This window comes from Emydura macquarii, unplaced genomic scaffold (genome assembly GCF_026122565.2).
Source record: "Emydura macquarii macquarii isolate MOO-44397 ecotype Brisbane River unplaced genomic scaffold, CSIRO-AGI_Emac_v2 contig_2292, whole genome shotgun sequence".
NCBI classification, from domain to species: domain Eukaryota; kingdom Metazoa; phylum Chordata; order Testudines; family Chelidae; genus Emydura; species Emydura macquarii.
In genome coordinates, this window is record NW_027132429.1 from 3,398,029 (window position 1) to 3,408,739 (window position 10,711).

Sequence of the window (10,711 nt, forward strand, 5' to 3'; positions counted from 1 at the left end):
TATCCGGCTGAGTAAACAGCGCTGCCCTGGCATGGGGTGACGGCGAGTTAATGGCCAACCCTGGGGGACGGCACTGCCCGGAAAGCCAGAGGTTTCTCCTAAGTGCCAGGCCCTGACGTCAGGACCTGCTGGCTCTGACATACCTGTTCTACTGCACCCCCCAAGCTGGCCCTGGGGGTGCCTGCCCCGCATCTGTGCCCCTGGGGAGAGGGTCGGGCTCTGTGTGTCCCCTCCCGTGTCTCCAGAAGCCGAGCCCCCCTGCCTGGGCTGCACCCCCTTGGCTCTGGTTCACGCTGGCTGCCCCTGGAGCCCTCTCCTCGCCCGTGGCAGCCTGGCCCCTCCTCCCCACCCATCCGCTGGGCACATCCTAGCTGAGCGACCCCAGGGCTGGCTCCTGGGTTTGGAAAGCTCTGCCTCCTCCCCCATCCATTCTGCCCCATAATCCCTCCTTCCCCCGCTTGCTGGGGTTCAACGTCCCCGCTCCGCCCACCCCTGTGACTCGCCCCATAGGGCGTGGGGGGGCTGGGCAGGGGCTGGGCTGTTCTGCTTTCTGGAAGTTGTTTTCTCCCCGGCGTTCCTTCGGGCGGAGGCAGTGCCCTTGCCTGGGTGCTTGGCCCTGCTCCGGCTGGCCCATCGCCCCGTGGCACGGTGCCCCTGCAGAATGAAGCTCACCCCGAGGGGCTTCTGCTTTATTGGCAGTCAAAGCAGTCAAAGCAAACACGAGGCGTGGTGGGGAGACGCCGCTGAGCAGAGCTGTGTCCAGCGCCAGCCCCTGCAGGGCTTTGGCCCCCATAGCAGAGCGGGTGGGTTCCCAGCTGGCGTAAACGGACCCAGCCGCACCAATGGGCTGCACCGCTTTGTGCCAGTCGGGGTCCGGCCCCAAGAATTCAGCCCCTCGCCGCAGCAGATGCTGTCCCTGAGATCCGCACTCACCACGCAGCCCCTAAGGAGCCGGGATTTTCCTTCTTCCTTGAACTGTCGCGCTAGGGGCCGGGGTCACAGAGGGTGTAACGGCGACAGCTGCGCTGCCATCCCTGACCGAACTGGGGCGCTTGTCTGAAGTCATGACTCGGGCCTTTGGTTCCTAGTCTGGCTGGACGAGCTCTAGTGGGGCCAGCAGGGCGCATTTGTGGTATGCAAACAGGATAAAGTCCAAAGCAGCACGGCCAAACATCTACTCGGTGCTTGACACGGGTCAGGGCCACCGAGCCGAAAACCACAATTCGGAACCAAAGTCACAGGGAGAAAGGATTGAAATGGAAAAACTGGAACGGCGCCGGAGAATCTCTTAACATGTTCATAGAGGCCCCAAAATTCCACAATCAAGAAAGGCCACCCTGGTTAAAAACCAGCCGGACTTACATGGGACGTGAAAGTGGCTATTAAAAATCATATATAACAAGTGGAAGTAAGGGGAAGTTGATAGTAATGCATATAAATGAGAAGCTAGGAAGTGTAGAAAATGGATAAAAGGAAGCCAAGGACACAAGGAGAACTCCATGGCCCGCAGAGTTAAGGACAACAAGGATGATTTTAAGTATATTAAGACCAAAATGACCCCTAGCAGTCGTATTGATCCGTTACTGGATGGCAATGGTTGACCTGTCAACAAACTGTAGAAAAGGCAGTAAATATTTCTGATCTATATTTGGGGAAAAGCCAGATTATATCGTCATATCGTCTGCTGAAACCCTTCCCATTCCAACAGTAACTCAGCAGGGTGTTAAACAGCTTCTACTAATGTTAGCCACTTTTAAATCAGCAGGTCAAAATAACTTGCATCCAAGAGTTTTAAAAGAGCTTGCTGAGTGGTGCCTGGACTGTTAATGCTGTTTTTTCAATAAGTCTTGGTGCACTGGAGAAGTTCCAGAGACTGGAAGAAAGCGAATATTGTGCCGATATTTACCAAGGACAGAAGGGATGACTGGTGTAATTATAGACCTGTCAGCCGGACACTGATCCTGAAGCGGCTGATATAGGACTTGAGTAATAACAAACTAAAGACGGGTAATTAGGGCCAATCAACATGGGATTATGGAAAATTGATCCTGTCAAAATAACTTGATACCTTTTGTGATCTATCAAGGGCAGAGGGTGGCAGGAGAGTACATGAAGGGAGGTATGTCAGCGCTAGAATGATCAGGGCTTTATTCCCTGCAGCCTAACCAGGGGCAGCTGGGGCCAATTAAGGATCAGCCAGGTGCTCCATAAAAGGGCTCCGCCCCAAACACAGGGGGCACAAGCTGGAGGGAGCAGAGGAGTTGTGCTGCGTGGAGCGGAACAAAGCGAAGTAGCGGACTGGAGCAGCAAAGTGTGGAGGAGCGGAGGAGCCCCAAAGGAGGTACTGAGCCCAGCAAGGGGCAACACGGACACAGGGCCTGAGAGGCCAGCAGGACAGAGGGGGAAAAGTAGCCCAGGGGAAGAGGCTGTGGCTCCCAAAATACAGAGCCAGTAGTCTGCAGCTACTGTTCATAGGGCTGGGCCCGGGTTCCTCCCCCCTCCCCCAGGGAAGACGGGGTGACGGGCACCTTCCTGGCCCCCAATGGGAACGAAGCACAAGATCCACTAGAGGGAAGCCGGCCATCGGCCACACTTTTTTGATTAAATTACAAGTTTGGCTGATAGAGATAATAGCGTGGACCTGAAATACTGTCTTCTGTAAGGGGTTGGCTTGCTTTTGCATGACATTTTGATTAAAAAAAAAAAAGACTGCTATAAAATGAACATGGGCCACATTAAACGGATGAAAAACTGGCTCACTGAAAGGTCTCGGAATGTAATTGTAAATGAGGAACCAGCATCCAGTGGGCGTGTTTCCAGGGGGTCCCGCAGGGATCGGTTCTTGGCCCTCTGCTATTTAACAGCTGGTTAACGACCTGGAAGGAAACATAAAATCAGCCCTGATGGAGTTTGCAGATGACAGAAATTGGAGCAGTGGTGAATAATGGAGAGGACAGGTCACGGAGACGGAGCGAGCAAACAATCTGCTTTTGAAGAGGGCTACGTGTAACCGTCGACATGGAGGGGCAAAGCGTGCCGCTCACACTTCCCGGCTGGGGGACTCTCCTGGGAAGCAGGGATTCTGAAAAGACTCAGGGGTCATGGTGGATAGGCAGCTGAACGTGAGCACCCGTGAGACGCCGGGGCCAAAAGGGTCAACGTGATCCTGGGATGCATGGACGGGGAATCTAGAGTAGGAGCAGAGAGGTGATTTTTACCTCGAGATCTGGCCCTGGCGACGGCTGCTGGAATCCCAGGTCTCGTTCTGGTGCCCACAACTCGAGGGTGGTTGGTAAATTGGAGGGTGTGACGCACTGTGCCCCATGCACACCCCAGGGTGTGATTTGTGTATCATTCACCTCACCCTTGTACTGTCTAGTGTCAGGGGTTTGTGGAAGGCTCGTGACACACCGGACATGGCTGGTGCGACAGCGCACATCTTGCAATGTCCCAAGCCCAGCTATGAAGCTCTGCCATGCACATGTCCGAAGGTGTGTCTCACATGGCCTGAGTAGACCAGGCAAAGTGAGCAAAGCGAGGGCTCACGCCCCGCAGAGCCGCGCACACAGGGACAGTGGCCTGGCCTGGGCACCTGATGAGGCGACGCTCATTTGACGAGTGGAGGAAAACATGCCCATTGCCGGACGTGGCCCAGGGGGGAGGAGGAAACATGTCACAGGCGGCGGCGTTTTAGTCTCCGGGGCTCTCCCCTGGAGTCTGTCTACGAAGCAGCGACAAGCCGCTGACAGACTGCCCCGGGGCCTGGCCCGCCTGTGTGGTGCGACAGCAGAGACTGTGAGGCCACGCAAGTGTTTCGTGTCTTTTAATTAGTCCTGATCAATCTGGCTCACAACCACTTAGAGCCTTCCTGTACTTGACAAACGAGCTGTTCACTGTGTCTGAAGCAGTGCACGGGGGTTGGGCGGGTGCAGAGACTCTGGAGTGACAGAGCGGGTGCATAGCGACCTCACTGATAACCTGACTGACTGTGAGTCTGCAGAGTCCACGGGCAGCACTGACCTCTGTAATCCGGCAGTGTCTAGGGCTGCACCTGGGGCTGGGGCTATCGGCTGGGGTCAGTCCACTGCAGAATCCCACGAGGGGCTGGCCAGAAACTCGCACTCTCTAAAATAGGCGCCACTTATCGGCAGGAGGCTGTGAGAGAACTGGCCCAGGAGCGGGGGGTTCACACACCAGGGCGAGGGCGAGGCGAGCTCCAGGAGTGAGGGACTGGGGTGACACAGCGCTAGCCCCGTCCGGAGTGCAGAGGGGAACGTCGCAGAGGGGCTCAGAGAAGCGGGCTAGGAAGCGGCCTGAGAGTGAGACGCGATGCTCTGCTCGCTGTAGCTGAACAAAGCGAGGGCCAAGAGCGGCAGGGTCCCAGGCGCGGGGAGCCACCGGCGAGTGACAGGCTCTGCAGACCAGGGTCGAGCAGGATCCGCCGGCTGGGAATTCAGGCTGGAGACATGGGCGCAGGCTGCACCACGACGGGAAGCCCTGGGCGGGGCCGTGGTGGATTCTCCATCGCTGGCAATTTGAACCCGAGCCCGGCTGCTCTGGGAACGCTCCGCCTAGGAGCCTCGTGGGGGGAGGGCGGCATCGTGCTCCCGGGGGCCCCTCCAGCCTTGGAAGGCAGGAGTGGGGCGGGGCGTGGGCAGAGCCGGGCCGGTCAGGCCGGGGTGACCCGCCGGCGGAAGCACTGGCAGGTGAGGCAGCGCAGGGCCCGCATGCTGAAGTGGAAGAGGGCGCCGTGGTTGAAGAGCAGGCTGTGGTACGTGCGCACGGACAGGTCCCCCGAGGGGTCGGCGTACTTCAGCGCCGTCAGCGGTGTGTACAGAGGGTTGGTCTGTGTGCGGAAGGGGGGCCGGGCCGCGCCGATCACCTGCACCACGGCCTGCGGGGAGAGGGAGTCAGTGCCACGCGCCTCCGTCCGCCCGCCTGCCCGTCTGTCTGTCCGCCCGCCTGCCCGTCTGTCTGTCTGTCTGCACGGCTAGCCTGTCTGTCCACCCGCCCGCCTGTCTGCACCGCTAGCCCGTCTGTCCGCCCGCCTGTCCATCTGTCTGTCTGCACGGCTAGCCCGCCCATCTGTCCTGCACGGCTGCTGTCTGTCCATCAGTCTGTCTGCACCGCTAGCCCATCTGTCCGCCCACCTAGCCTGCCTGGCTAGATCACTCTATCTGTCCATCCGCCTGTCCGTCTGCGGCTAGCTCACTCCGTCTGTCCATCCATCTGTCAATCTGTCTGCCCGCTGTCTGTCTGCATGGCTAGATTACCCCATCCATCCGTCCATCTCTCCATCTTCCTGTCCGTCTGCACAGCTAGCTCACCCTGCTCATCCATCCGCCCGTCCATCTGCAGGGCTGGCTCACCCCATCCGTCTGCTCCTGACCACCCATACCCCAGATGTGGCACCCTCACATGCCCCCCATTGGCTGGAAATGGTATTGCAGCAGCTGTGCCTCAGTTTCCCCAGTGTCTTCTCTAGCTCATTCAAGCTGTAGGAGCTCCCTGACTCTCTGGCCAGGCCACGTCAGAGTCCAGCCCCTCCGGGCGCCGAGCGTGCAGTAGAACCGGCAAAGCAACCGAATCTTCCAGCCCGCCCGGCTCAGCAGGGCACCCTCCTTCAAACCTGCCTCCCCCAGCTGGCTACCCTGGTGTCCAGGCCCCGGCACATGCCCCTCTGCCTGCTGCCCGCACACCCCTCTTCGGTGTGTCTGCCCCTCGTACGTCCCCTCCACCCATCCCCCACACCTCTCTGCCCGTCTGCCTGCACCCCCCATGCCCACCTTGGCCACGGCCTCGGGGCTCTGCCCCATGCTGGTGAAGATCTGGTGGGAGGCCGGCAGGTACACCTCCCTGAAGTAGCGCAGGGTGGCCGGGTCGGTGCCGGGGAACTCGGAGCGGGACACGTCCTCCAGCAGCTTCAGCTCGAAATCCGTATTCACCGGGCCCGGCTCCACCAGCGACACGCTGCGGGGGCACAGCGTCACGGGGCTGCGGCGCACGGCTCGGGGGGCTGTGGGGGGTGCAGGCGCATGGCGCCAGGTGGGTGGGGTGCCTGGGGTCACATGGCTCCAGAGGGGGCACTGGAGGGGGGCTGCAGGCGCACGGCTCGGGGAGGTTGGGGGGGCTGGGGGCGCGTGGCTCTGAGGTGGGACTGGAGGGGCTGGGGGCGCATTGCTCGGGGGGGGCTCCACCTGTGACTGCAGCCTGAGCCCTACACTGAGCGACCCCCCCACCACCCCGGGCACTCACAAGACGTGGAACTGGAGCAGCTGCACGGCCAGGCTCTCGCAGAAACCCTCCATGGCGAACTTGGAGGCCGCGTAGACGTCGTTAAAGACGATGCCTGTGGGGGGAGAACCCGGGGGGGGGGCTGGGGCAGTGCAGCTGGGGGGACCCACGGGGGTCCATTAGCCTGCTGCACCCACCCCTCCCCCACTGCATCCACCCCTCCCCCCTGCACCGCGCCCCCCCACGGCACCCTGCACCCCCAGGGCCCTTGTCCCTCCCCGTACAGCCCCCCTTGTGCCCCGGCCCGGCCCCCCTCACCCTGCAGCCCCATGACGGAGCTGATGACCACGATGTGCCCGCTCTGGCGCCGCTTCATGTCGGGCAGCACGGCCTGCACCATGCGCACAGCGCCGAAGAAGTTGGTCTCGAAGATGTGTTTCATTTCCCCGATGCTGATGCTCTCGATGGGCCCGATCTGCCCCACGCCCGCGTTGTTCACTAGGGCAGAGATCCCCTGAGCCCCTGATCGCCCGCCCCACGGCCTGGCCCGTCGCACAGCGCCCCCCAAAACCCGCCGTCCCACCCTGAGCCCTCTCCCCACTCCTCGCCCCGCCGCACAGCCCCCTGAACCCCCATCCTGCCCCCCACCGCACAGCCCCCCCAAGATCCCCCCACAGCACAGCCCCCGAGCCCTCCATCCTGCCCCGCGCGGCACAGCCCCCCGAGAGCTCCCCGCGTGGCAGAGCCCCCCCCCTCCACTCCCCGCAGCACGGCGTCCCTGGAGCCATGGGGGCGCCGTGCTGACTGTGAGTGGGGACCCCCCCGGCCCGCAGCTCACCCAGCACGTCCACCCTGCGCTCGGGGAGGCTGCTCAGGCACTCGGCCACCGAGGCGTCGCTGCAGACGTCCAGGCGCTGGATGGTCAGAGTCTGGCCCAGGGCCGCGCCCGCCGCCTGCTCCAGCTTCTCCTTCTTCTGCAGGTCCCGCATGGTGGCGATGACTGGCGGGCGCAGACGGCGGACGCTGAGGGGCCGGGCGCCAGGCAGGGCCAGCCGGGCCCCTGGGCTCCTGCCACCCCTGCAGAGTGGGACCCCCCACCCAGCCTGGCATGGCCACCCCCCGCCCCTCCTCTGCCGCCCTGCGCTGAGCTGGCACGGCCGGGGCAGGGCTGGCTCAGAGCGGCGGGTTCAAGGGGTCAAGCCAGGATTCTCGCTCCCTAAGAGGCTTTGGTGTCACAGTGCAAATCCCCACATTGCTGATCCTCTGCGCGTCCGTGTGTGTGTGTGGGGGGGGCTGCCCCATGCACCTGACTCTGCCCAGCCCCACTGCCCCGCGTGGGGGCCAGGAAGGGGCAGGGGGGCAGACACGGGGTGGGGGGAGCTGCCCCCATCCAGCCGGTGCCAGGCAGGACTCAGAGGCTGACCAGGGTCTGAGCCCATGTTACAAGCGGAGGGGGGAGTCTGGGCAGGGGCTGCGGGATGTCAAGGGGGGGTCACGGCATGGCTGGGGCTGGCAGCTTAGCTGCGGGGGGGGGGCAGAGCTTGTTACACAAGTGCCCTTCAGCGGCCCCGCATGCTGCTCCTTGGCACAATCCCACCCGCTGAGCCAGGGGGCCGGGGCAGGGGGGCAGAGGGGGCTGGGATCAGGGCCCGGCTGGAGGGGGGCGCCGGGCTGGGTGCAGGTGCCAGGGGGACGGCTGTGGGCACTGCTGGCGCACGGGCGATGCCGGCCACAGAGTCTGCTGGTCCCCAGCCCCCCATGCCGTGTGGGGCCCCCCTGATTCCTCCCCAGTCCCTCCCGGGGACAGCCCCCCAGCCAGGCAGTGGCAGGGCTGCTGGGCTCCCCAAGTTCCCCCACACCCCCCGGTGCCCCCCGGCCCTCACCCTGGAAGCGTTGGCCCGGGTCCTGTGCCAGCTGCACGGCCAGGCGCAGCCCGATGCCCGAGGAGCAGCCGGTGACGAGCACCGTCCTCTGCGCCGCGCTGGCCATGGCTGAGCCGCCCCGGCCCCCAGGGCTCTTATGGGATCAGCGCCTGTGTCACGTGGGCCCAGGATCAGCCGCTCCCGGGCAGCCTGGCCTCTGCCCCCCCGGGCACCCCAGCCTTTCCCACCCCAGCCAGCCCTGGCCCTGTTCTCTGCCCCCCCGGGCACCCCAGCCTTTCCCACCCCAGCCAGCCCTGGCCCTGTTCTCTGCCCCCCTGGGCACCCCAGCCTTTCCCACCCCAGCCAGCCCTGGCCCTGTTCTCTGCCCCCCTGGGCACCCCAGCCTTTCCCACCCCAGCCAGCCCTGGCCCTGTTCTCTGCCCCCCCGGGCACCCCAGCCTTTCCCACCCCCAGCCAGCCCTGGCCCCTCCTGGGCCCCCCCCCCGCCCTCAGGGGGCTGCCCAGGGCCACGAGCACCCAGAGAAATTCAGGGACCCGGGCAGGGGCCCCGCGTCATCCCCCGTTCAGCGTGCGGGGGGCTGGACAGGGGGGCGTCCCGGGTGCCCCTCGGGGGCTGTGTAGGCCAGGAGGAGGGGGCTGCTGCAGGGGTAGCATGTTCCCATCCCCCCTCTGATAATGGGGGGCTGGAGCCCCCCGGCCACAAGGCACAAAGATGGGGGGAGGGAGTCAGGTCCCCTGACCTGGTGCCATGGCAACATGGGGGGGGGGTGAGACACTGCCCCCCCCGGACCAGGCTGGGGGGACTGCTAAGGGGTTGGCTGCGAGGCCAGGCTTGGGAGGGCGGAGGGGAGGGACAATGGTGGGGGCGGAGCCCCGGACTCCTGGGTTCCATCCCTGACTGGCTGGTACCGCAGGCGGGTCCCTCCCCCTCCCAGTGCGGGGGGGGGGGGGAGGTGTCGGTGGCTTTGGGCTGCGCCCCCCTCTCACCCCCCTGCTCCTGTCAGCCCCTGACAGGCGGGGGGGCTGGCCAGGTGTGCGGGGGAGACGCAGGAATGTGGGGCGTGGCGAGGGTAAAGGTGGCGTCTGGCCCCGGGGCTCGGAGCTGCTGTGTGGGGGGGGGGCCAGAGTGGGGGCCTCTGGGGGCTCCTCAGAGCCCCATGAGACACGCCCCTCCCCCATATCACCCCACCCCCATCTCCCCCATGCAGTGACTGGCTCTTCCCCAGAGCCCCCCCCTGCTCCGCTGGTGCCCCTCACTCCGACCCGCAGCCCCTGCCCCCCAGACCTGGGCTCCCCCCATGGGGAAAGCTCTCACAAAGGGGTGAGCGAGCGGGACCTGCAGACCCTCTTTGCTGGGGGGGGCTCTGTAACTCCCCCTGCTCCTCCGGCTCCCCCGACGTGCTGGGCCCCCCACGTCCTGTGCTGGCCAGGCCGCAGCACCCCAGGCGTGGGGGGCAAAAGGGCTTTTCCCACAGGCAGCGCCCGGCTCCCCGCTGTGCCCGCCTGCAGAGCAGGCCGGGGTGGCGCCTGGAGCCGGGGTGCAGGGCCGGTGGGAACATGCAGCTGGCCCGGCCTGGCCCAGCCCAGGGGACCCCGTTACTGCAGAGACAGCTGTAAATATTTGCCCGGAAGTGGAGAGGGGGTCAGTGGGTCCGAGCCGAGCCGAGCCAGTGACTCATGCAATGAGACGCAGGCCGGGGAGGGGGCTGGGAGTGCAGCAGCAGCTGCATGGCCCCAGGGGGCACCCCAGGCTGGGCTAGCAGGGGGCTGTGGGTCAGGAGTGAGGGGCACCGGCGGAGCTGGGGGGCGGGGACCCCAGGCTGGGCTAGCAGGGGCTGCGGGTCGGGAGTGAGGGGCACCGGCGGAGCTGGGGGGTGACCCACACATCTGGCTCCTGAAGAGAGAAACAAACACTGCCATAAACACCCACGAGGATCCCACCCGGCTGCAGGATGGGGTGGGAAAAAATGTGCCTGGAGCGGAGCAAGGGGGCTAGGCAGACAGACAGACAGACAGACGGGTGTCCGTGGGGCAGGGTGAGGGGCGGGTGGCATGGGGGGGATCGGAGAGTGGGGGTGTCAGGGGAGGGAGGCCGTAGAGCTGGTGACGCTGCCCAGCCCCGGGCTGGCAGACGGACAGACGCCCCCGTGTCTGCCTGGCAGATCGGGGGGGTCTCAGCCCCCCACTTACCTCCCCTCGTGGTGCTGCCAGAGCTGGGCCGATCGGGCCCATGGGGCGCCCTGTGGCCTGTCTCCAGGCGCAGCGCTGGGGGCTCGGGGCCTTGGCCTGAGGCCAGGGTGAGGGGCTGCCCTGCCCTGCCAGCTGTGCTGGGCTCGTGGCTTCGGCCTGGCCTGGTGCAGGACGCCGGGTTCCACCCCTGGCTCTGCCCCCAGCCCCTGCGGCTGGGCTCCCCCACTCTAGTTCCCAGCCCCTCGGTGCCGCCCTGGGGGCCTGGCTGGGGGAACCCACGGGATGGGGCCCACTGGGGGGTGCAGCCACTCGCCCCACGTCCCCAGGGCATGAGTGGGGCAGCATCCCCCAGCCACGCCCAGCCCTGCCCGGGCTATAGGGCAGGGGGGAGAGCTGAGAGGGAG

At 64.9% G+C, this 10,711-nt stretch overlaps 1 protein-coding gene across 1 annotated transcript; it reads right to left on the reverse strand.

Annotated features, from left to right (window-relative positions):
- Positions 1-4,599: 4,599 nt before the first annotated feature.
- On the reverse strand, positions 4,600-8,223 carry RDH8 (retinol dehydrogenase 8). Its single transcript, XM_067560647.1, has 6 exons — positions 8,118-8,223; positions 7,073-7,234; positions 6,553-6,732; positions 6,256-6,349; positions 5,787-5,970; positions 4,600-4,894 (listed from the first exon to the last, which is right to left on the reverse strand). The coding sequence occupies exons 1-6, from the start codon at positions 8,221-8,223 to the stop codon at positions 4,670-4,672; spliced, it is 951 nt and encodes a 316-aa protein (XP_067416748.1). The 3' UTR covers positions 4,600-4,669.
- Between the last annotated feature and the right edge of the window lie 2,488 nt (positions 8,224-10,711).